Source organism: Lissotriton helveticus, chromosome 11, assembly GCF_964261635.1.
Source record: "Lissotriton helveticus chromosome 11, aLisHel1.1, whole genome shotgun sequence".
In the NCBI taxonomy this organism is placed as follows: Eukaryota; Metazoa; Chordata; class Amphibia; order Caudata; family Salamandridae; genus Lissotriton; species Lissotriton helveticus.
The window spans coordinates 464,462,971-464,489,803 of record NC_136072.1 but is presented as its reverse complement, the minus strand read 5'-3'; the positions used below and the strand labels follow the sequence as shown (position 1 = coordinate 464,489,803).

The window sequence follows — 26,833 nt, the reverse complement described above, 5'->3', positions numbered from 1 at the left end:
TCACAAACTTCACACAATCAAAGGGATTCTCAAAGACACCCCAGGGCTTCCATATCTGTCCACTGGGATCTTAATCCCACACACCTTTCATGACCTGTGACCTACGATAGACCTGGGATCTGCTTCCGGCTCTGACTTTGATCTATGATATACCAGCACACATAGTTGGACCCCTCACAACTCATGGCAAGGTGTCAAAGGGACCACATAAATATTGCAACAGTGTCACTCACTTCCCAAAAATGAAATGCAATGAAACACACCTTGGTGTCAGAGAACACATACTCCTTCCGCTGGGTTTTTTCCTTCTCCGTCTCAAGCACAATCACCAACTTATTAGGGAACTTCTGGGACTTGATAAGCTGTCGGACTAAATAGGGACAAACATTAGTGATCCAGCTCATGATGCACTAAATCTCAGCGGCGGTCCATGCAGGTAAACGCTGTGTGCGTGTGTACGGCGGGGGGGGGAGTCGACAGAGGACGGAATAGGGAACTTTAAATATTTGTCTTTTGTATTTATTAAGCGCAACAGTCCTCCCGAGGGATATCACTGCGCTAGAAAAGCGGTATCCTGATGTGAAAGTGAGTAACAACCTGGATATCTGAGCAGGGGAGTAAAGGCAAAAGCTGCTAGTGTCATCGGTTGCAGACTAGGGAACAGTATAAATAAATAAATAAGTCATCTTTCAATACCCCTGCCCCACCCTGCCCCACCGCGCTTACTTGCACGGACTGCTGCTGCTAAACCTACCACCCAACTCTGAGGTCTGCATCCTCTCACTGTGAACTCCGCTGATCCAGTAGTTCACCGGCATCCAATATACAGGCATTTTAATTGCTAGCACAAAAGAGACAGACACTTGCATAATTAAAAAAACACACAGCAGAACACCTCACTAATGCCACAGGGTTGTCACAAAAGCAGACACCGTGGAACAATGGATTTGGACATAACATTGCAACAGGGCTGACACAACAAGGGATCTGGACATAACACTGAAAACTAAACAGCTGCTTAGCAAGGGACTGGAATTTAACACTGCACCATATCTGGCATAACAAGGGGTATGGGCTCAACACTGCGATATATGCAGCAAAATAAGAGATATGGACCTCACATTGTAAGAGATACAGCATAACAGAAGAAGGAGACCCAATACTCTGACAGCAAAATAAGGAAAATGGGAGCAACTCACAAATGTATTTATTAATATGTGAAGTAGTGCTCCTAGAGTATTAAATGCCTTTGTTAATTTGCCCTTCAACCTCCAAAATGTGAAAAAATGGGAATATGCATATACAATGACTACAACTAGAATAGACTGTGCCCGCTGCACTTTTATTAAAAGGTAGTTGAATATTTGGAGTCGATTCACAGGGCATTTACGAATACATGAAGTAGCACTCCTGAAGTATGTCTTCACATCTTTATGCCTTTGTGACACCACCCCATAGACTTTTCATTGCAACAGATACAGCATAACAAGGGATATGGGCTTAGCACTGAAACAGATAAAGCAAAATAAAGGCGTCACAGACAACATAACAAAGAAACATGTGAAAGCGCTAATACCAGCAGCAGCAGAGGTGATTTTGGCATGATGACAAAAGCAGACACAGCATTTGTAGTGACAAGACTGTATGACTATGGCAGATGTGCAGTCTTTGTGATATGATGTGCCTCACTTACAGCAGTGTCCCCCTAAATAAGCTTGCATGGCTACTTACTCTTTTTGTTGTCATACGATTTATCATCTGGGCCATCCTTGGACTTCTTAATAACAAGCTTCCCCATTTCTACATCAACCTTGAGGATGATTTTTGTTGAAATCCCCAAAGAATCTGGCTTCACCTACAGGAAGAAAGAAACACCTACTTTTATTGTCTGTAGTGACTGGCATGTGGTTGCATTATAGCACCACGGCACTATAATACTGGGGAGAACTGTTAGAACTGTGTGGGGTAGCGAAACAAGTCAGTTAGGATTACCAGAGTTATAATGCTGAGACAACTGTGCCACCTCTGCTGTACTACACTACAGATTTGTGTCTGCAGCACCTCTTCAACATCTCTGGCAATATCTGCACCACTTCGGCTATATCAGAGACCAATGTTTTTGTATTTTTATATTGCAGCACAGAGACATGGCTACTCTACCTTTGCAATACAGATCCTAACTTTACTACTAATAAATGCCTTTTGTGAATACCAAAAGTCGTAAATTTAGGATTTTGTCTCAGTTTAGTAGTAGTAAAGTTAGGAATCCTAACTTTAATACTATTAAATGCCTTTTGTGAATACCAAAAGTCGTAAAGTCAGGATTTTGTCTCAGACTACTTTTGTGAATACGGCCCAATTTCACTAACAATCCGCTTTATAAGACAAACATATATTGGTGCTTATGTTGACATTATAAATATCAATTTGTTTATATATGTTACAATGTAAAGCCATTTTCTCTTCAGAATGACATTTGAAAGCCACTCTAGCTTTAAGGGTGTTGCTTTTAACAAAGTGATGGTTCACAAGCAGTTGATAAGTACAAACAACACTCTATAGTGGCCAATTGCTTAACCATTGACCATTACTCTGTTAAAATATTTTGGAACCTGAGAATCTCTCAACTAATTTACCACTGTCACGCAAGGTGCAACTGAATAAAGGAAAATAACAAATCCATCTTCCTCTTCCTGAAGATATTATGTACATCAAGTTGCTGTCCTAGTTGGAAGACCCCTGCAATAATAGAATGAGTCAATCCTGTAAACTACGGCTACGTTTGTCAAAGTAAAAAACTTTTTACATACCCTATCTAGCACAACAAATGGTAAAAGTTTTTCTCCATGCTACCTGTATCCTTAAGGATTTATGTTTGTGTAGAAGGAATTTGGGTATGCAGATTTCCACAAAGAACTTTAGGTATGAGGATGCCTGATGCTGCATTTCAGTAGGATGTGTTATATTTAGTGTAAAGCCATTGGTAAAGGCTAGAGGCGTATCGGTTCACTGGGAAAAGTTATGTCAGATTCCTTAGATGTGATATGTTTATAATGAAAAGTAATAACAAAGCGAGTAGGCCTTACATACTTACTGTGAAAGCATGTACACAGAGCAATAGACCTTTATGGTTGTATCATTATTACACTGAGCTGATGCCTGTAGGCAGGTATTTCGTTAAATGGAATCTCACAGTTTACTGTATTAGGTAGGGTTTTGGTGTTGGTGACCCACCTGAACAAACCTTGGGGATAGATGATTTGCACTATGACAATCCTTCTTGTGCTCTATTAGTAGGGATTTTGTATTATTTTGAGGACTATATTCTGTACCTATTTTTATTTTGTTAGGATATACCTGATAGTTGCCTTGTGGGAAGGCTTTATGACCAACACAGTAGGCCTGAGTTGGTTATGGTGACAAACCAACAATAAAGTTATAGTTGCAGAATAATGTATTGTAGGAGGAGGCCGGATCTTGTTGAGCTGCTGTTCACAATGTTGTCATTGCGGAAGGTGGGTGGGAGGACGGGGGGGCGCCTGGGTGTGTGGATAATTACCTGTAACTTGCCAGCTGGGTTCATGTTGGTAAAAACATGCAAATAAAAATATTTAAAAAACAATAAAAACCAATAAAGTTATCGGCCTGATTCTTTATAATGAAACATTATGCTAAAGTCAGTAGGCGTTGGGGCGTGGCCAAGCCGCGGACAAAGATGGCCATGTGGTATTGAAGCTCCGCACACCATCCCGATCCGGACGGAGCCCCGGGATGAGTGGGCCCAGCAGCTGCGTCTCAGCAGCCCGTGGTGTGAACCCAGCGGAAGGTGAGCTGACCGTGAGCGATCCTTGAGTGGGCTGCCCGATTGTTTGATGGCACGGCCGGTCTGCAGTCTCCTCCCTCCCCCACAGGGCAGCACCATCCTCCTCCCATCGGCCTGGAGAATCTGTAAACGCGGATGGGCCCTGGTGACTGCGGCCTAAATGCAAGATACCGGCTGACAGGGGCAAAACGGGAAGCGACTCGCTGCTCACCAAGCACGCTAGTTGCTCCGAGTGCGGGCTGACTTATGCCAGCAAATCAGCGAATTCGGCCTCTCATCAAGCCCCCACCATTTCTCCTGACTACATTGCAGCCCAGCTCAGTGTGGTGACTTCATCCAAACCTCTGCCCGAACACAGCGACTCGAAGCGCCGCCTTGGGGGCCCCCTAGCGCACAATACCCAATGCTTGGTGGTACCTACCTGCAGCAAGGCCCTACAGGGAGAGCAGCGGACGCCGTGGTCCTTCGATGGTCCACTCCTCACTCCTCTGTCCTCGGACTTCAGATTGGTGTGCACTCCTGTGGGAGATTCATTACCTCCTCTTTTTTACTGCCAGGTAGGCACTTACAGCTCATTGCTTGCTCATGGACAGACACTTCCCTGCTTTACACTCCTCGGGTACTGGGTGTCCCCCCCATTAACTGCTGAGCGCATTGTTGGATCTTCATTGCGCAATACACGCTGGAGCCTTTCATTGCCTCCCTTTCGATATCATTGCGCCACGGCATGGGCCACAAAGACACAAAACAGAAGACGCTTCCATTCGAAAAGCTCACTGATACGGACTCAGAAAGTAACACCAGGATGGCGGCGGGCGGGCAAGGTGTGGACCGACCAGATGATTCCTCGGCACAATCCACAGTGCTGCTACAGGAACAGAAGGTGGGATTTCAAGCTCTGGATGGCTGATTTGACGCACTTGACAAGAGGCTCACCGATATGGGGCAAAAATTCAGGTGCAAGATTGACGCCTGGATGTTGCGGAGGCCCGCATATCCGACATTGAATGCTGCACTGCCCAATCCCGCAAGAGACTAGAACATATGGAGCGCATACTTAAAGATGTGGCCATTAAAAATGAGGATCTTGAAGCACGCAGCAGATGCAATAATATTTGCATTATGGGGGTTCTGGTATCTACAGCCACTGGCTGCCTGGACACCTTTGTAGAAACTCTCTTAGCTGATCTGTTCGGTAGAGACTCCTTCACACCGAGCTTTGTAGTTGAACACGCTCACCGCTCACTTGGGCCTCGGCTCAACCCAGGGTGTCCTCCGAGGCCAATCATTGCACAAGTCATGAACTACTGGGACCATGATACAGCACTGCGCCAGGCGAGAGAGCGTGGGGATGCCATCTGGCAGAGCTCCAAGATTTTGCTGTATCCTGACTTCACGATCATGGTGCAAGAGGCCCGTCACAAATACACAGGTGTCAAACCCACACTCAGGAACCTTGGTTTAAAATATGGTATGTTATACCCGGCTGGGATGAGAGTGGATGTAAATGGCAAGACTTGCAGATTCGATAAACCAACCGAAGTGCAGGAATTTTGCCAAGTATACAGATGGAACAATCAGACGGTTGGTTATGGTATCCGCCCCTCCCCGCCGCACAGTGGATCTGATGTCAGCGTGGACCTCTTCTCAGGAACTGGGTCTGGCTGATCCCAGCAATCATTTTGATTTTTTTCAATATTATATAACTGTTTTTGGATAAGGTCCTTCATCAATGTGAAATAATTCAATTGGCTGGGTAGATGGCGTGTCGTTGTCACCCCCCTTTGGTGTACACCTTAGCTTGGTGTTCTATTTTATGGTTGTACCACTTAAGTGTATATCTAACTCCATTGTCAAGTCGATTGGTATTTTGTATTCTGTTTTCAGTCTTGGGTAGGCCTTGCTTTTCTGGTTGTGAGGTTGGGTGGAAGGTGGCGGGGACAATTGCTTTGGCACAAATGTTATTGGATTTTCACGATACTGTTCACTGTCGTGGATAACATGTACACACTTAGTCCTGCTTTATCATGCACATTGAGATCTCAGATGGCCCAGATGGGTACTATGGCGGGTCCCTCGGGCCTCTCCTTAATATCCTGGAACGTATGGGGCCTTAACGATAATCGCAAAAAAACAACATGTCCTGCACTATCTACTCTGCCACAAAATTGATATAGCTTTCCTACAGGAGACACATCTACCTCGCTCAGACTCCACTCACTTTGCATCCAGCTGGGGTACACTCAGATACTTTGCCAATTATAGCAATTACACTAGAGGTACAGCTATTCTTATTCATAAAAGGCTTCTCTTCAGCCCCAGCTCAATCGTAAATGACAGTGAGGGACAATACTCCATTGCAGCGGGGTTGTTATTGGGACATAAGATAGCTCTAGCGTGCTTCTACACCCCGAATACTGATTCCCCAGAATTATTTTATTCTCTATACACTCAACTAACAAAATTAGGCCCTGTGCGTTATCTTGTGGGGGGTGATTTCAATGTGCTTCTAGATCCTGTGTTGGACAGTACCTTCCCCGACACCAAACCCTGCGCGCGCCGAGCACTACTCAACCTTTGCAAACAACTTCCCTTATTAGACATCTGGTGCTCCAGAAATCCCTCCCACACAGAACACACGCTTTATGCAGGCCAATACAACACATGGACGAGGATTGACTATTTGTTGATTTCCCCAGGTGTCTCTGGTTGGTTTCACTCCCTCACGACACTTCCAAGGACATATTCTGACCACTCTCCCGTTGTACTACACCGTGATGTCCCCCGACCTGAAGGGTTTGAACGCCAGTGGAGCTTCCCCAGCCGTGCCCTACTCGAAGACTCCTTTAATAATGAAGTACGGGAAGCCATTGAAGAATATTTTTCCATTAACACCAGCTCGGTAAACACTTGGGCGGTCCTGTGGGAGGGTTTCAAAGCATACATAAGGGGTGTGTGCATCGCCAAACAAGCCTGTGTGCTCAAGGTCCTGCGCAACTCGCTGTCCCGCATAGAAAATGACCTGGCTGCGCTTGATGCTGTCGTCGATCCCCCTATCCTGAGTCAGAAAAGAAACGACTCGCACTTCTGGCAGACTACCGGGAAACGGCGGATCACGAAATTCTGTTTCTGGGCAAATACCAAAGAGCCAGGTGCTACGGCAAGGAGGAAAGACCAGGCCATGTACTTGCCCAGATGCTTTGTCCCCCTTACAGTAAGGCCCACTTTACGGAGCTCTGTTCTCCCGCTAACTAAGTGGTCCCCACCACCTCAGATATTCGCGACAAATTTCTGGACTATTTCAAAGCCCTATATGCATCCAAATGATCCCACAGCCCAAGAAAACTATCTATCTGAAATCGCACTAGTATACCTTGAAAAATACATGCAAGAATTCTTAGCGGAACCAATTTCCCAAGCCGATGTTCTTGCGGCCATCGAAACTTTTCGATCCTCCTCTGCCCCTGGGTTAGCTGGCTTCACTGGCGATTTCTACAAAAATTACAAGGATCTCTTGGTAGCCCACCTCATTGAGGTATATGCATAGGTCCTAGAAAAACAGATCCTTTCCCCTACCCTACGCGAGGCGGTTATCATCTTCCTCCCTAAACCGAGCAAAGGCCCGCGTCTCTGTGGGTCATATAGGCCCCTATCTTTATTAAATCTGGACTACAAAATCCTTGCTAAAATTGTTGCCATGCATTTGTCTCAATTGATGGAGTTCATCATCTCCCCAGCTCAATTCGGTTTTGTTCCCCATAGATCCACGTCGTTCAATCTTCGGACTCTCTTCTCTGTCCTCCATTGAATGAACCCAGATACCCCTGCTGCGGCCATCCTACTTGACACGGAGAAGGCATTTGACTCCTTGGAGTGGCCCTTTTTTGTGTCCGTAATGCGCCGAATGGGAATGCCGATGGGTTTCATTGCTACTACTTCATTGCTGTAAAGCCGCTCTGTAGCGCAACTCCGAATAAACTGTACACTCTCCCACTCCTACTAGTTGTCTAGACGTACGCGGCAGGGCTGCCCACTCTCGCCCCTCTTATTCATCCTGGCTATGGATCCTCTAATTCGCCACTTTCAAGAAAATCATTTGCAGCGAGGCTTACAAATTAACACAGGTCCTCTTCTAGTTTTGCTCTATGCAGACAACACTGTTCTGAATGTGAGAGAACCTCAGATAAATCTAGAGCCTCTCATTTGCGAAATAATTCGATTTGGACGCTATTCGGGTCTCTGCATTCTGGAGTGGTGTGCGGATTCTGTTAAATATCTAGGTATACACATGCACCTAGACACTGCCTTGATCATCCGCCTCATCTACAGCCAAGCTATCAGCACCTTAGAAACACAAATAGAGCACTGGCTGAGACTACCGCTATCCATTGCTGGCAGAGTGGCGATCCTTAAGATGGTGGTCCTACCCAAGTTTCTATATCTATTTAATAATATTCCGATACACCTCCCTAGCAGCCTACCTGACATTACGATCCCTTCTTTCTAGATTAGTATGGGGGGCAAACAACCGCAAGTTAGGTGGCAGGTACTTACTCTTCCCTATGTGAGAGGGGGATAAGGAGTGCCAGATTTACATTTATATTAATTGATTGCCCAATGCAGCTACGCCTACTCGTGGTTCCACCCAGATGCCAGGATTCCTTTTCTCCACCCGGAGTCCGATTTTGTCCTTTCTGACAAATTATCTACGGTACTACCCAAGGGCATCCCAGAGATGTCAGAGACATTCAAACGATGTCCACCAACTGTTGGGCTTGGGAGAAACTGAAGCATGTCACTGGTACTGCCACGCTGTACTCATCTTCCCTACCACCTCCCAATGCTCGATGGTTGCCAATAACTGGGAAAAAGATTGTGCAACATACATTAACTAAATTTGACATCACCAAAATAGGGGACCTTTACCCAGACAGCCAAGCCTTCTCTGTCAAAAACGCAGACCGCTTCCCTGATGCCACATTCATGGATAGCTTTGTACTGAACCGGAGGCGCAAAGTTCTACGCACCACGCTGCCCGGTTTCCCAATAGAACCTGACTCCTTTGTGCCGTTATCCATGGTCATAGAGAGCGAACAACATGTTCACATCGTCTCCAAACTCTACAAAGCAGCCTCTGGTATAATCCCTGTAAATGACGACAGACTTAGCAGACATTGGGAGGAGGACCTTGGCCACCCAATCACTGATGACCAATGGGCCGACTGCTGCGCGGTCACGAGAGACATTTCCCTTAACAGTAGACATAAACTGCTACATTTCAAGTTTTTACGCAGGATGTACATTACACAAGCCAAATCCCACAGACTAGATAAGTCCAGACCCCACAATTGTCGCAAATGCGCAGCCCCCTATGCAGATTTCGCACACCTCACATGAACCTGCCCACTCCTACAGCCCTACTGGGAATTGGTGCAGAAGACCCTCGACTAAATGATCGGTCTGTCCGTAGTCTCCATTCCTGAAGTGGCACTGTTAGGCTATGTGGTAAATTTCCCCAAAAAGGTGCGAAATTTGCAGCGCTAGGTTTGTTATTGGCCAAATTGGAGATCGCAATTCATTGGGGTCGCAGATCAGTCCCCACTTTGCAGAGTTGGCTGGGCAGTTTGGCATCCTGCAACACAAGTTGCGAGATATACTCCACCACTTTATCAATCAATCAATCAATTATGCCATTTGTATAGCGCGCTACTCTCCCGGAAGGGTCTCAAGGCGCTTTGGGGAGGGGTCCGCTACTGCTCGAACAGCCAGGTCTTGAGTTGTTTCCTGAAGGCGAGATGGTCCTGTGTCAGCCGGAGGTGGATGGGGAGGGAGTTCCACGTCTTGGCTGCCAGGTAGGAGAAGGATCTTCCTCCGACGGTGGCTCTTCGGATGCGTGGTACGGCGACGAGGGCGAGGCTTGTAGAGCGTAGCTGACGGGTGGGCGTGTAAAAGGTCAGGCGGTCGTTGAGGTACTTGGGGCCCAGGTCGTGGAGAGACTTGTGTGCGTGGGTAAGGAGCCTGAACGTGATCCTTTTGCTGACGGGGAGCCAGTGCAGGTCCCTCAGGTGTCCGGAGATGTGGCTGCGTCGGGGGATGTCCAGGATGAGTCGAGCGGAGGCGTTCTGTATGCGCTGGAGTCTTTTCTGTAGTTTGGCTGTGGTTCCCGCGTAGAGGGTGTTTCCGTAGTCTAGTCGGCTGGTGACGAGGGCCTGAGTGACCGTCTTCCTGGTTTCGGTCAGGATCCATTGGAAGATCTTTCGAAGCATGCGCAGGGTGTTGAAACACGATGAGGAGACGGCGTTGACTTGTCTGGTCATCGAGAGGGAAGAGTCCAGGATGAAGCCCAGGTTGCGTGCGTGGTCGGTTGGCTTGGGAGCGGTGCCCAGGGCGGGGGGTCACCAGGAGTCGTCCCAGGCGGAGGGCGAGGGTCCCAGGATGAGGACTTCCGTCTTGTCTGAGTTCAGTTTCAGGCGGCTGTTCTTCATCCATTCGGCGACGTTTTTCATCCCTTCGTGCAGGCTCGTTCTGGCGGTGGCGGGGTCTCTGGTGAGGGAGAGGATCAGTTGGGTGTCGTCGGCGTAGGAGATGATGTTGAGGTTGTGCTGGCGTGCGATGGTTGCAAGTGGTCTCATGTAGACGTTGAAGAGGGTTGGGCTGAGTGATGATCCTTGTGGTACGCCGCAGATGACTTCGGTGGCCTCGGATCGGAACGGGGGGAGGCGGACTCTCTGTGTTCTTCCGGCGAGGAACGAGATGATCCACTCCAGTGCCTTCTCTTGGATCCCGATGTTGCTGAGGCGTTGGACTAGAGTGCGGTGGCAGACGGTGTCGAAAGCTGCAGAGAGGTCCAGGAGGATGAGGGCCGCTGTTTCCCCGTTGTCGAGCAGGGTTCTGATGTCGTCGGTGGCTGCGATGAGGGCGGTCTCGGTGCTGTGGTTTGCTCGGAAACCGGACTGTGAGTGGTCGAGGGATCCGTTCGTCTCGAGGAAGGCTGCAAGCTGTCTGTTGACGGTCTTCTCGATGACTTTGGCAGGAAAAGGGAGGAGCGAGATGGGGCGAAAGTTCTTGAGGTCGGTGGGGTCCGCTGTTGGTTTCTTCAGTAGGGCGTTGAGCTCGGCGTGCTTCCAGCTCTCCGGGAAGGTGGCGGTGTTGAAGGAGGTGTTGATGACGTCCCGGAGTTGGGGTGCGATGATGGAGTCGGCCTTGTTGAAGATGTGGTGGGGGCAGGGGTCGGTTGGTGATCCGGAGTGGATGGTGTTCATCGTGCGGGCTGTGTCTTCGGTGGTCACCGTGGTCCAGGTGCGGAGGGTGGCGGTGGGGGGCGTTGGTTCGACGGTTGGGTGCGTGGGTGGTGCGTCAAAGCTGTTGTGGATGTCGGCGATCTTGCGGTGGAAGAACGAGGCGAGAGAGTCACAGAGATCCTGTGAAGGAGTGATGTCGTTGTTGCCGGTGCTGGGGTTGGAAAACTCCTTGACGATGCTGAAGAGCTCCTTGCTGTCGTGGGCGTTGTTGTCCAGTTGTTCTTTCAGTGAATTCTTCTTGGTTGTGCGGATGAGCTGGTGGTGCTTGCGGGTGGCGTCTTTGAGGGCGGTCATGTTGTCTGTGGTCTGGTCGAGGAGCCAGGCTTTCTCGAGGGTGCGGCAGTTCTTCTTGGAGTCCTTGAGTTCTTCGGTGAACCAGGAGGCCTTCTTGCTTCTGGGTCTGCTAGGAGGGTTCTTCAGTGGTGCGAGGTCGTCGGCGCAGGCGGTCAGCCACTGCGTGAAGTTGCGGGCTGCTTCGTTGGGGTCCGTTGTGCTAGCGGGTGGGTTCTGGCTGAGGCAGGTGGTGAGCTGGTCGGCGGTGATCTTGCTCCAGCTCCTGTGAGGAACCTGTTGCGGGTGGCAGTGGGTCGTGGTTCTTCTGAAGCTGAAGTGGACGCAGCTGTGGTCGGTCCAGTGAAGTCCGGTGGAGTGGCTGAAGGTGATGTGCTTGCTGGATGAGAAGACGGGGTCAAGCGTGTGGCCGGCGTAGTGGGTGGGGGTGTTGACCAGTTGCTTGAGTCCGAGGTTGGCGAGGTTGTCCAGCAGGGCGGCGGTGTTGCAGTCCTTGTTGTTCTCCAGGTGGAAGTTGAGGTCACCTAGGAGGATGTAGTCAGCGGAGCGGAGGGCGTGCGGGCTGATGAAGTCTGTGATGTTGTCGCTGAATTGTGTACGTGGTCCAGGGGGCCTGTAGACGAGGGTGCCTCTGAGGGTCGTCTTTGGGTCGGTGTGTATCTGGAAGTGGAGATACTCGGCGGCGGTGAAGGTGTCGTCGGAGTCGGTTGTGATGCGGATGGTGTTCTTGTGTGCGATGGCGATGCCTCCTCCAGTCTGGTTGACGCGGTCTCTCCGGATGATCTTGTATCCGTCTGGGATGGCGATGGCGATGTCGGGCGCTGAGGAGGCGTTCATCCAGGTTTCCGTGAGGAAGGCGACGTCCGGTGAGGTTGTGTCGAGCAGGTTCCAAAGTTCGATGGCGTGTCTGTGGATGGAGCGGGTGTTGAGCAGGATGCATTTGAGGTGGCTGTTGTTGGTGCTCGGCTTGGTGGCTGCGGTGCAGGTCCGGAGGCAGGTGAACTTGCAGGCTTGACAGGTGAAGGGTCCGTGAGTGCGTCTCGGGGTTGCTCGGTGGCAGGCTCTTGGTCGGTCGGGTTTGAGTGCGATGAGGGTGGCGGCGTCGTAGGTCCGTCGGGGGCCAGGGGTCCTGGTGCTGGGCGCGGTCCAGGCGCGGAAGGGCGCAGGCGGGCTTGCCTTTGGCGCGCCTTCGGCGCACAATCGGCGCGCCCGCTGCGCGTCAACGCTGCGCGTGGGAGTGGGCATCATAAGTAAGGAGCCGGGAGGGCGGGTCAGCTGGGTGGCGGGAGCGGGGCGGTGAATGGGCGGCGGGGGGCGGGACCGCAGGGAGGCAGCGGCGGGAAAGAAGGTGCGGGCGGCCGGCTCAGCGGTGGCTGGGTCGCTCAGGCAGGCAGGCAGGCAGTCGGCGTCAGCTGGAGCAGGAGGGGGCGACCAGGCCTAGGACAGGCGCAGTGGTCACTCCCGATGGCAGTCCGCAGTCCCCTTAAGTAAGGAGCCGGGAGGGCGGGTCAGCTGGGTGGCGGGAGCGGGGCGGCGAATGGGCGGAGGGGGGCGGGGCCGCAGGGAGGCAGCGGCGGGAAAGAAGGTGCGAGCGGCCGGCTCAGCGGTGGCTGGGTCGCTCAGGCAGGCAGGCAGGCAGTCGGCGTCAACGGGAGCAGGAGGGAGCGACCAGGCCTAGGACAGGCGCAGTGGTCACTCCCGATGGCAGTCCGCGGTCCCCTTAAGTAAGGAGCCGGGAGGGCGGGTCAGCTGGGTGGCGGGAGCGGGGCGGCGAATGGGAGGCGGGGCCGCAGGGAGGCGGGGGCGGGGCCGCAGGGAGGCAGCGGCGGGAAAGAAGGTGCGAGCGGCCGGCTCAGCGGTGGCTGGGTCGCTCAGGCAGGCAGGCAGGCAGTCGGCGTCAGCGGGAGCAGGAGGGGGTGACCAGGCCTAGGACAGGCGCAGTGGTCACTTTACCTACTTCTTCTCGCCCCAGGGACATATGGGGTCAATTCAGGACATATGTCGAGTCACATAGGCAGCCGTCCACCACACAACTGGAGCAAGGTATAGTCCCAGCTGGAGTTGGTTGATTGGATCATTGTTTTTCAATATAATTGATGTCAGATAACATTAATACTTCCAGTAATGATGATTATTATGTTTGACTTTTGTTCCTTTGTCTATGATATGAGGGGTGGGTTAAATAGTACAGGGGCGCCGGATGTGATCTACATTGTGGGGCTGACAGCGATTATGTGATTTTTTATGTCAGACGGAACTTCTTGGTTATTGCGCTATTTGACATACTTGTACATCCGTGCATATGTATTGCTCCATGTGTGGAAAATGGCAGTGAACTTCTATGTCTTTATTTGTTCATGTATGAAAATCTATAAATAAAGTTTGTTTTTCTAAAGTCAGTAGGTGTGACATATTGACTGTGAAAAGGGTAGATTATTTCTCTGTACCTAAGCCTAAAGACAGGTATTTTATCACATGACATATAACAGATTACCGTTGTAGGAAAAGATGTTGGTGTTGGTTAATACCTTTGATAAACCCTAAGGGTAGAAGATTTGCACTGTAATAATTCTTTCTAGAATCTAGTCTTATATGTCTGCCACAATCTTGTACTAAACAAATCATTAATAATATATATATGTTTTGTCTGCTGAATAAACACTGATTTCTGAATTTGAATCTGGAGTTGCTCGTCATTTTCACCAGGACCGGTGAAAATATCTTGTGTATATATATATATGGGAGGAGTTGATTGGGATATTTTTCACGTCTGCCAGTAACGTGGCACGGAGGCCCCCGCTCCACAAGTAGGCTACGGACTCTGCTGGCTGCTGCTTCTGCAGGTTTCTTGGCTCCGAGGTATCGGATGATCCGCGGCCCGCCACTACAATCCAGGACACCAGAGGGCAGCGAAACGTAGGGCGGGATGTATTAACAGTCCTGCCTCTGTCTATACAGGTACCTGGAGCGAGCGGCTGAAGCGGTGTTTGGGGACTTATGAAGACGATGGGAGATTATAACATGCAGGAATTTGGCATTCTCTACATTACTGTGTGATCAGCACCCCGCCATTCCACTGGGACAGTATTTCCCCCCTGCAGCACCTACCTGATCCATTGGTGCATCCTGGGACCTGTAGTTCCTACGAGCTATGGGATGGTGAGCAAGCATTCAAGGAAATGGAGCGGAGCGGGTTCCCACCAATGGGAAAGAAGCTGGACTTACAAATTGAAGTGTTTTAAATGCCACCTGAATATTAAGGCATCCGAAGAAGGCCCGTGCGGCGGAAATGCATTATGCCGCCTGAAATCCATTAAAGCGTTCTTCTACCAGTCCCCCGTGTGGCCTCCGCTCTTTCTTTGGGAGGAGTTGATTGGGATATTTTTCACGTCTGCCAGTAACATGACACGGAGGCCCCCGCTCCACAAGTAGGCTACGGACTCTGCTGGCTGATGCTTCTGCAGGTTTCTTGGCTCCGAGGTATCGGATGATCTGTGGCCCGCCACTACAATCCAGGACACCAGAGGGCAGCGAAACGTAGGGCGGGATGTATTGACACTCCTGCCTCTGTCTATACAGGTACCGGTAGCAAGCGGCTGAAGCGGTGTTTGGGGACTTATGAAGACGATGGGAGATTATAACATGCAGGAATTTGGCATTCTCTACATTGCTGTGTGATCAGCACCCCGCCATTCCACTGGGACAGTATTTCCCCCCTGCAGCACCTACCTGATCCATTGGTGCATCCTGGGACCTGTAGTTCCTACGAGCTATGGGATGGTGAGCAAGCATTCAAGGAAAGGGGCGGAGCGGGTTCCCACCAATGGGAAAGAAGCTGGACTTACAAATTGAAGTGTTTTAAATGCCACCTGAATATTAAGGCATCCGAAGAAGGCCCGGTGCGGCCGAAATGCATTATGCCGTCTGAAATCCATTAAAGCGTCCTTCTACCAGTCCCCCGTGTGGCCTCTGCTCTTTCTTTGGAAGGAGTTGATTGGGATATATATATATATATATATATATATATATATATATATATATATATATATATATTACAGCTCCTCCAATTTGCACCAAATCACACGCACTCTCGGGACGGGTGCTTTCGCGGGCGGTGCCTCCCGCAATGTATTAACGCTCCCCCTAGCCTCGTTTTCTGAAGTAAGGAAAGCACTCAAAAGGGCGAGTTCAAAGATTTATTGCGAACTCACAGTTGCCGGTTACCAGACGCATTTCGGCGTTTTACCTTATTCGCGCCTGAAACGGCCATTTTTATTTACATCACAGTTCGGCCGACATACAACATAGAGAGAGGACTACATTTTTCGCATGAGCGCCATCTTAACATGTGTCTGTCCTATTACAAAAAATGTTTTTACACACTCCCCACTTATATCGGTTTAGCGCATCATGCTTTGTCAGATCGACATGGAAGATACCACTACTGCATTTATGGGAGTGTTCCAGACTTTCATAACGCCCTGGATGGGCATAGTCTCTCTCATTATGTAGGGTATAAATATTCAATACAATCCTGTATGGATACTTTCTAATATACCATTGCTCGGTTCCATAGTTCAATAATAACATTCACAGCACATGATTCATACTTAGTTAATACATATTCCTTTCATCTATTTTTCTGTTTCTTTCCACGGAACCCCATGTACCTCTTTCCTATTGTTTACCCAGATGCATTATTAATCCTTCATGTGTATTCAATCCCTCGGGGTACCTGGTTTGCAGATCGATGATGTACCGGGACTCTAGTCTCCTTAACATCAGCAGTCTGTCCCCTCTTCTAGGGTGTGCTGGGACGTGATCTAGGATAAAAAAACTTAGGAGGTTTCTGTCACTTTTGTGTTCCGTTTGAAGATGGCGGGCTACTGGATATGTCATATCACAGTTTTTTATAGCCCTGGTATGCTCTAGGACTCTCTTTTTAGTTTCGTGAATGGTGCTCCCAATGTATCGGAGTCCACATGGACACATCAGGCAGTGTACTGTGTACGATGTGCTACATGTGAAAAAATGTCCTGATCTTTTTTGGTTTGTCCATCCCTGGGACTTTGTAGGTCAAAACCTTCTTGCTTCCCTGACACGCTTTGCATTTTCCACAGGGAAAGAACCCCTGCAACCTATTAGCCAATGGGTTGGGTAATCGAGCGCCCTGGTAACTATTGGTGAGACTGTCCTTTAGAGATCTCGCTCTTCTAAAGGTGAGTAAGGGTTGGGGTGGAACATCCATGCCTATCACTGGATCCAGTTTTAGCAGGTTCCAGTTTTTTCTGAGAATCTTTCTCAACTCCCCTGACTCCTCTGGAAAGGTGGTAATCATTCGGAATTGGTTGGTCTCAGTCTTTTTATTCATTTTCCCCTTGAACAATTGTTCTCTAGGGAAACCATTCACTCTCTTGAGGGCACTTTGTAGTGTCAATTCATTGTACCCACGTGCTCTGAATCTGTCCATACACTCACTTGCATGTCTCACAAAATCCCCATCTCTGGTGTCATTTCTCTTGATACGTAAAAGTTCCCAAAAGGGTATGCTTTTAATTAATTTGGGTGGGTGACTGCTTCGCGCGTGCAATATAGAATTGCCGGCTGTAGGCTTGCGAAAAAGTTTGGTTATTACATTTCCATTTTCAATGTGTACCTCCAGATCTAAAAAGTGCACCATAGAGGAACTAATGTCTGCACTGAACTTCAAATTTACATTGTTGGTGTTAAGTCTTTCAACATATTCCTCAGCTGTCTCTCTTGATCCCCTCCAGATAACAAAGAGATCATCGATGTATCGATGCCATGTAACTATATTTCGAGTCCAGTTGCTGTTGGGCTCCGCCCAGGCCACCTGCTCCTCCCACCAGCCTATGAATAAATTCGCATAGCTGGGGGCGAAGTAGGTGCCCATCGCGGTCCCAGAGGTTTGCCGATAATATTGTCTTTGATACAGGAAAATGTTATTGTTCAGGCTAAATTCAAGAAACTCCAAGACCATCTCATTGTGTCTCGTAAATTTCATAGGGCTGTTCTGTAGAAAGTGCCTCACTGCATTCATTCCATCAGTATGTGTGATACAAGTATATAGACTGGTTATGTCCAATCTCATCTCCTTCGTGCTCCTCGTGCAAAAATCACCGCCTCCAAAGCGAGAGTTGCTTCATCTTTAAGGACCCCATAAGAACGGGTCCTACAATATTCACTTTTCCTATAGAAAGGATAACAAAGCCATGTGCGGTTACACAGATTTTATTGTCGGCCTCTACCAGACGCGTTTTGACCAACAGTCTTGGTCACTGATAACAAGACCATTGCACACCGCCATTTTAAACTCTACTTCTGTGTTAAACATGTGTCATTCACAAAACTACAAAAACAGTGCTAGTGAAAACGGACTTGTAGTTTCAACCTACGGGAATCACAAGACGCAATATAATATACATACAACATCGCATAATGTCTAGTTAAAATAAATACTTACATTCATATTAATTTTATACCACAGATGTCAAGTATTATTAAATAGTGTGATTTCTTTCAATTACGCATTTTTAAAGCATATTGACATCTCATTATGCTAACACATTGTCATTCAATTCAGCCCCTGTGGGCTTTTCGTGATGTGTTAGCTTATCGTTCCTTCCGCAGTATTTATAGAATGATTTATTTATATACATATAATTAACGCTTCTGAATTTATATCACAGTTCTTTCTAGTGAGATGCTTTCCTAATTCAGCCCAAGTGGGCATACCCTCGTATATCATGACATTGTCTATGGATCTCTCCTTTAATAACACTCCAAGTCTGTTTAAAAAAAGAAAATGTAAAACATGTTTTTTTTAATATACAAAATTTCTTCTGAAAAAACTACTTTTTCTAATTCATTTGGTACTCCTCTCTTACTGAATTTATAAATGTGTGTGCAAGTCTTCTTCAATGTTGAAACCCCCTGGCTGCTTTGAGTCAAGTTTTATAGTATATCAGGACTCCAACCTCCTTAGTTTTTTCTCCCTATTTCCACCTCTAGGATCGTTGTCCACCGCATCAATCACCTAGTAAGTCAGTCCTTTGGAATATTTATTGTGAAATCTTTCTAAATGGGGAGCGACAGGATAAGTCCGGTCCCCATTCCTAATAGCCCTTAAATGTTGTAGGACTCTCTTATGGACTTCTAAGATAGTGCTGCCTACGTACCGCAAGCCACTTGGGCATTGCATCACGTAGACAGCAAAACTTGTCTAACATGTGTATTTGCCTTTGATCTCCTAGTGTTCCCAGTTAGTCCTGGTTTGTACTTCTCCGTATTGACTCCATGTGTACAGGCCTTACATTTTGTACATTTTACAAAACCTTGGCGTCTAGTCAGCCAAGTACTTTTTTGTTGAGGCTTCTTCAAGCTGTTTCTAACTAATGCCTGTTTGAATGACCTTACTCTCCTGAATGTTATTTGCGGTCTACGGGGAACTACTTTACCAAGTATGGGATCTTTTTTTAACTATGTGCCAGTGTTGGTTTAGAATGCCCCGTAATTTATCTTGCTGTTTGTTGAATGTTGTTATGAATCTACATTGATTTGTTCTTCTCTTTACTGGTCTTATTTCTTTATCAAATAATATTTTCTCTTTCTTCTTTTTGGAAACTCTATTGATTGCTGTATCTATCCATTCATTTGGGTACCCCCTGCTTCTAAATCTTCGTTTAAGGATATTTAGCTCTTTATTAGTCTCTGCCTCATCCCTACAGTTACGCTTTGCATGAAGACATTCTCATAAAGGATGCTTAGTTTAAGAGTCACTGGGTGAAAGCTTTTTGTGTGTCGTAGGGTGTTCCCTGAGGTGGGCTTTCTGAACAACTTAGTTTCTGCTTTTCCATCACTGATATACACAGTTAAGTCAAGGAAGTTAACATTAGTTCTACTAATTTCGCTGGTAAAACTCAAATTTAAGTTGTTATTTTGTAGTTTATTGATAAAACTTTTTCCGTCATCTTCAGTGCCATTCCACACTAAAAACAAATCATCGATAAAACGACTCCAGTGCATAATGTGTTCTTCCTATTCTTCCTGGTACTGCGTTTGGACCACCTGCTCCTCCCACCAGCCCACATGCAGATTCGTATAGCTGGGGGAGAAGCAGGTGCCCATCGCAGTGCCACAGATCTGATGGAACAGGTCGCCATTAAATAGAAAAAAATACTGCTTAGACAATTTTCAATCATACGCAAAATCATTTGTGTGTGTGACCACAGTCTAATTGGCCTAGTTCCCAAAAAGTGTTTTGCTGCTCTCAGTCCGTCTATATGTCTAATGCTGGTATACAGCGTTGACACATCTATGGTGAGTAATAGGTAGTCTTTCTCCCACGGAAGATCATAAATCCTCTGGAGAAAATCCCCCGTATCCTGGATATAAGAGGGCAATGATTTTACTAGAGGATTTCAAAATGAATCTGCATATTTAGATGTCTGCTCCATTGCACTTCCCATTGCTGAAATAATTGAGCATCTTTTTCAATCTTTGGAATTAAATAGAACACCGGTGTGACTGATTTCCCACTTCTCATAAACATAAACTCATCATAACTTAAGAGGCCTTGATTGTACCACTGCTTGAGTTCATCATTCAACTCCATATAACTCTCCACCATTTCAATCTCAGCAATTCTTTTATAGGAATTCTTGTTATTTAATTACTTATAAGCCTCTGCTAAGTTTTTTGTCTGTCCCAAAGGACCACATTGCCCTCTTTAGCCGCGTTGCGTACAATGCAGTTATCATTGTCAGACAATTTCTTGATTAGTGCCCAATAAGTTTTCTGTTTCAACATGCTAGATATATTATTCTCATTATCAGTATTCTGTACATTCAAATTTTTTAATTCCTTAGTGACTAAATCACTAAAAACATTGGACCGGACCGGTTTCTGGCTAATCAGCCGTCATCAGCCAGGTTAGCTTGAATACAGTGGCAAAGTGAGCGAGGGACCCACGTCTGGGCATACCCTGCCAACTTAGGGCGAACAAAGCAAAACCAAAGGGGATGATGGACGGAGTTATTGCAAGCACATGTCTGCTGTGTTTAGACAGTGGCATATTTTATTTTGTCTTCTAGCACTCTTTTAATTTATCTTGCATATGTTGCTGAGTTTGTATTTTTTTTTATTGCAGTTGTGTCAGAGGATGAATCCAAGAATGAGTCAATGGATGGATGGATGGGTGCACAAATGCAAAGAGGAGTCACCGAGTGAGTTGTATGATGACTTATTGAGTGCCTAAGCCCATCAATGACACAAAAGGTATTTTTATTCAGAAGTTGGACTTATTGGCATGGCCAATGCTTGTTAAAATGATTTTTTTTTTTTTGTGAAATAATTTTTATTGTAGTTACGCATGTACAGGTCGATACATGCAGTAGTTGCCTCATAAAATCGAGCAGATACACAATATACTTCGTCAAACAGTACACAGCCGTCATGCCCACAACCCGGGGGTTGGGCGGCGATGGTGTTTCAGCTCTGCCACGCCTGACGTTCCAGAATGAGGAGTGGTTAGTGTCCGGAATGTGTGCATAACTACTTTTAGATCCCTACCAAACTACGCGCTAATCCCCAACTCCCATCCCCTGCGCAAAACCTAAAACTCCCCTCCCTATCCCGTCCCTCGCACCACCCCCCGCCTAAGGCCACGTTACAGTCATTACTGGATTGCTGGCGCCAGCCCCCCTGCATACCTGCTGCTCCTCGGGCCTCAGCCTGCTTCTTCCGCCCCAGCCGCCCCGGGGATCCCCTCCTCGTCCTCAGCCTCGCTGTCCCTAAGCGCTTGCACCATTACTTCCCATGAGGTCGCGGCGTCAGCTGCTGTCTGGCTAGGGGTCCTGCGCGCAAGCTGGTACCTATGCGTGCTGTCAGCCGTAGCCCATTTTAGAAATTCCTGCCGCCACCTCCGTGGAGTTGGCCCCACCGTCGACTTCCAGTTTCTAGTGATCTCCCTCTTAGCCACCATCAGGCCCATGTCGATAAACTTACTCGTAAGTTTGTTTTTAGGGGTATGAGGAAACCAGTGCAAAAGACATTCCGCCGGACCATATGCTATGGATCTGTCAGTCACCTCATTCAGCACCTCCCCAACTTCATGCCAATAATTCCGCAGGGCTGGGCATGCCCACAACATGTGCACCAGCTCGGCCCCCTCTGCCGGGCACCGGGGACAGGTCGCCGTCTCATCGCCAAAATACCCCCTAATCCTACCCGGGGTCATGTAAGCCCTATGCAACACATAGTAGTGGATCAACTGAAACCTAGCGTTTCTCGTGCTGTTGCGAGCCCGACGGACGAGCTGTGCCCACGCCGTGTCAGGTACGTCCCTTCCCAGGTCCGCCTCCCACTTGGCTTTTAGGGATGTGAGAGGGGGGATATTCTCTCTAATCATTCGACCATAGAGGCACGTTACCGCCTTGATCGTGCCCGCCGCCATCATGGTGTACTGGCACACCGCTGCCGTCCCAGGTTCCTCAAGTCCCGCACCCCAGTGGGCCTGCATCGCCCTGGTCACTGCTGCATGAAGTAGAAATCCCCCTCTCGGGATGCCGAAGCGTTCCGTTAGCTCCTGGAACGGGAGCAATGCGCCGTTCTCAAAGAGGTCTCCAACCATCTGTATACCTGCTTCCTCCCACTCCATTAGGCGCGACCAGTCGCCGCCATGTGGTAAGGCCGTTAGCATGCCCAGGGGGATCTCAGGCGCATACGGGCGCTGGACACCTGCTCTCCTGTGGGCCCGGTTCCAACATTGACGGTACGTGCGCTGCTCCAGCGACAGATCCCTACTGTCCAACCGCTGCCGGAGGACTATATATGCCAGGACGTGTCTGGGTGTCCCCCGCAGGCTGGCATCCTCCGGGCCCCGAAACACCCTCGCTACCTCCTGCGTGAAAGCCTGCAGTTGGGCCGCTAGGTAATAAAGCTCGAAGTCCGGCACCGCCAAACCCCCCTCATCTTTCGGGCGAGAAAGCGTAGCCAGCGCCACCCTGCACCGTCCCGCACCCCAAATGAACGTCGTGATTTGAGATTTAAATAATCTAAAGAAGGAGCTAGGTAGCCAAATTGGGAGCGTCCGAAAATAGTACAATAATCTCGGTAGGGCAACCATCTTCAATAGGGAGATCCGGCCCGCTACCGACAGTGGCAACGTGGCCCAGAAGGCCATGCAGCCCTTCAATCCGCGTACGCAGCGCCCCAGGTTGCCCTCCAGCAAGTCCTCCTGCCTATGGTAAATATGGACCCCCAGGTATTTAATACAGGTAGGGTTCCAGGCCACATCCGATCGGTGTAGCGGCTGGGCAGCGCCCTCCAGCAGTGGGAACAAACTCGTCTTGGGCCAGTTGACCCGCAGGCCCGACATCTCCCCGAAGCTCTCCAGTAGGGCCTCCGCTCTCCACAAGTCCTCAACACCGTCGCAGAGGAATAGTAGTAAATCATCGGCATATAGCGAGATGAAATGTTGCCCGTCTCGGGCCCGCACTCCGCGGATGTGCCGCCCCGTACGGGCCGCAGCCGCCAGCGGCTCAATAGCCAGCGCAAATAGAAGCGGCGAGAGGGAACAGCCCTGTCGAGTGCCTCGCTCCACCGGGTAGCGTATGGACACCGTCGGTCCCACCCTCACCCTTGCTATCGCCCCCGCATATAGGACCTTCGTCCAATGAATGTAGCCAGCTCCCAGCCCAAGGCGCTCCATGACAGCATAGAGGTAGTCCCACTCGAGGCTGTCGAAGGCCTTTTCAATGTCGACCGAGAGCACCAGCTCCGTCCCTGCCCCGCCGTCCAGCCCGTTCATGATATGGACAAGCCTTCTGATGTTTGTTGTGGTGTTGCGCTTCGGTATAAAACCGTTCTGGTCGTCGTGCACAAGCCCCGCCATGTGAGGTAGGAGCCTCGTCGCTAGTATGGAACTGAGGATCTTATGGTCCGTGGTGAGCATAGAGAGTGGTCGATAGGACGCTGGGTCGCTACCCTCCCTGCCGGGCTTCAGTAGCGGGACCACCAACGCCTCCCTCATCGACTGTGGTAGTCGGCCCGTCGCCTTGGCTTCCTTGTAGACGGTCAGGAGTCGTGGTGCCAGTGCGTCTAGATATTTGCTATAGAATTCTATGGGGAGCCCGTCTATTCCCGGCGATTTGTTCCATGCCATGCGCCGCACCGCCGATCGTATCTCCCCCACAGCAATGTCCGACCCTAAGTCTTTCGCCTGCTCATCTCCCAGGCGGTGTAGGGGTAGGTCAGCCAGGAAGGGTTCCACCAGCCCCATCCTGTCCCCTGGGGCACTCTTATACAGGCCCTCATAATATTCCCGGAAGCCGTCGACTATGCCCAGTTGAGTGTGTTGTAGCACGCCCGCCGCATCCCTCAATTGAAGCACGGGAGCGCAGCGTCTTGTGGGGTTCGAGAGCCATGCCAGGAGGGTGCCCGCTTTGTCGCCCTCAACATGGGAGCGCAGCACATAACGCTTGTAGTCAAAGGCCCGAAGCCTCTCCACTTCAACAGCTACCGCCTCCCTAGCCGCACAAAGTATCTCCTGGAGTTCTGGGTGTCCGGGCCGCCCCCTTTCCGCCTCCCTCAGCTTTACATCCGCCTTAGCCAAGTCGCCCAACAACACTTTCCGCACACCTACATAATCCTTGATACAGATACCCCTCACCACTACCTTAAAGGCGTCCCATTCCGTCGCTCTAGAGGCCGCCATCCCTTCATTCTCCGTGAAATAGGAGGCCACACCCTCCGCTAGGGCCCCCCCAAAGAGGGGATCCTCCAGGGTTTCAGGCCGCAGGTTCCAGAGCGGAACCCTGGGCCTCTCCGCTATCCACGCCAGTCGAACCAGAAGTGGATTATGGTCCGATATCGTCTTTGACAGGTACTCCGATCCAGTGACGCTTGGTAGCACCCCCCGGGAACATAGTATCGTGTCCAATCGGACATGCAGATCATGCAGGCCAGAGAAAAAGGAATAATCCCTGTCAGTCGGGTGCTGCCCCCTCCAGACATCCATAAGCCCCCAGCTCTCCTGCCATTCCCTCCTACCTCTAGACAGCCTGTGAACTGGAGAGTCACGTAGAGGGGGGTGGGACCTATCCAGCAAGGGGTCGGCAATGGAATTAAAGTCGCCCCCCAGCAGGACCGGGCCCGCCAGGGAGTGGGCCAGCGTCCCTGAGAGCGTCGCGAGGAAAGCCAGCTGGTCCGTGTTTGGGGCATATATACTAGCCAACACTATATCTTTACCTTCCAGCTTCCCCTCCGCTACCACATATCTCCCGTCCTGATCAACCCATTGACGCGTGAGCTGGAAAGGTGTGCCTGCTCTAACCCAAATGAGTACTCCCCGCGCATAGGCCGAGTAGCCCGTGTAAAAAACCTGTCCCCGCCACCGCCTTTGTAGCGCCGCCCCCTCTTGTCGTGTAAGATGCGTCTCCTGCAGCATCGCAATGTGTACCCCCCTGCGCACTAAAAAGGCGTGCACTTTGTGTCTGCGCTGCATAGTATGTAGGCCTCGGACATTCCAAGTAATACAGGTCAACCCATTCACATTAGCCATTGTCCCAGCAATCCGGTCGAAACACTCCCTCCAGCTCCAGCCCTTCGACAGTGGTGGTGCCCCCCCTGAACAGAACAAAACTTCTCAACAGCCCTTCCCATGGTACACCCAGGGTCAACAATTTCGAAAACAGTAAACAGTCCCCAACTGTGGAGCCCCCCCCCTCCCCCAGAACAGGCCCCAATATCGAGATATCAGTCCCCATCCAAACTCCCACACCTGACGACCCAGGTCTCAACTACACAGCCGTAGCTGTGGGTGCCTTAAGGGCCTACGGAGCGCGGCTTCGTCCAAAGGGGGGCCACGCCGCCCAGCTCCCCGCCTCCTCCCCAATTCCCAAGAACCACTCAGCCCTGAACCCCTTGGTGTGCCCCGATCCCCGCTATGTACATAGGCAATGGTTCCCCTCACAGCCCTTCAAACATTACCCACACAGCAATGCCAGCAGTTCATATGTTCAGGATCTCGTCCGCCGTCTGCGGCGTCACCAGCGGTCCCTCCGCGCGGTGAGTCCCCGAAAGATCCGACTCCGAGCCAGAGGCCGATACAAGAGTGTCCGAGTCCATGGCCCCTCTGGACCCGGGGCCCTCCGCCCGCCCGAGCTTCTCCACTTCCAGCAGCGCGGCCTGCCGTTCCGCTTCAGTTTGGGAGGTTGTCGGGCCCAGCTTCCCCCGCCCTCGATTCCACAGTCTCCTCGATTTCCTCAGCCGTTTGGGCGAGCGCTCCCGCTCCTTCTCCCGCTCCTCTCTCGCCTTGGCGCCGTCAGTCCCGGCCTTGTATGATTCCCACCAGTCCCAGGCTTCCGCCGACGTAGCAAAGAACATCGCCTTGTCGTCCACTACCACTCTTAGCCTGGCTGGGAAAAGCAAGGAGTAGGCCAATCCTTCACTGCGCAGCTCCTTCTTGATCGTGAGGAAGGAGGCCCGTTGCTTCTGCGTCTCAAAGGTGAAGTCCGGGAAAAGCGTGACTCTACTGTTCGCTATCTGGAAAGGGCCATCCTCTCGAGCTTTCCGCAGGAGCAAATCTCTGTCCTTGTGGTGTAGTAACTTGGCGATGATCGGTCTGGGTGGGAGCCCAGGCTTGGGAGGTCCCGAGGGGACTCTATGGGCGTGCTCCAGGGTGAAGAACGGCGAAAGCCCCTCCGGGGCCACCACTGTTTTCAGCCATTCCTCAATGTAGGCCACCATGTCCCCCGTCCCCTCCGTCTCTGGCACGCCTACGATCCGCACATTACCGCGTCGGCTTCTATTTTCTGCGTCCTCCGCCCGCCGCTCCAGGGTGCGTATACGATCTAGGGCCTCAGTCAGCTTACACTCCATCGCCTTGTGTGCCGGCGCCAGGTCGTTGAGCACCACCTCCGCATCCTTGACCCTGTCCTTCAGCTTGTCGTGGTCCGCCCGGAGCAAGCCCAGCCCCGTCGCCACCTGCGCTATATCGTCATGCAGCGCGTTTCTAGTGGCCGTTATGGCGTCCAATATCTTATCTTGCAATCGCTGCAGGTCAGTCTGCTCAGCGGGGCCCCCTTCTGCTGCATCCGATTTCGCCACTTCCACCCCCTTGGTTCCTGGCTTCCCCATGGTAGCCGGCCTCTCCGCCCACGCCGTACGCGGCTGCCTCCTGTCTCCGGGCCTCCACCACGTGGCCAGCTGCTGCGTGCTATGGGGCCCTGCTGTATCCACACTGCGCCCCAGAGGTAGCCTCCGTCGTAGTGCACCGTCTCTAAGTACTGTGGAGGAATGGTCACTCTGCTCCCGAGCGGCGTGGTGGGTTGGTCACTCCACCGGAAGTCCGGCGCCGCCAAAGGCCCTTCTCCGGCCCCCAGGCTCCACCGTTATG

The 26,833-nt window shown here is 50.2% G+C and overlaps 1 protein-coding gene across 1 annotated transcript in view; it reads right to left on the bottom strand.

Annotated features, from left to right (window-relative positions):
• The window catches only part of INPP5D (inositol polyphosphate-5-phosphatase D), an 809,167-nt gene that overhangs the window by 385,286 nt on the left and 397,048 nt on the right, over positions 1 to 26,833 (bottom strand). The window contains exons 9-10 of the mRNA XM_078666020.1: positions 1,732 to 1,855; positions 264 to 370 (exon numbers count right to left, since the gene is read on the bottom strand). Of these exons, the coding sequence (XP_078522146.1) occupies positions 264 to 370; positions 1,732 to 1,855 (231 nt within the window). The remainder of the gene's footprint in view (positions 1 to 263; positions 371 to 1,731; positions 1,856 to 26,833) is intronic.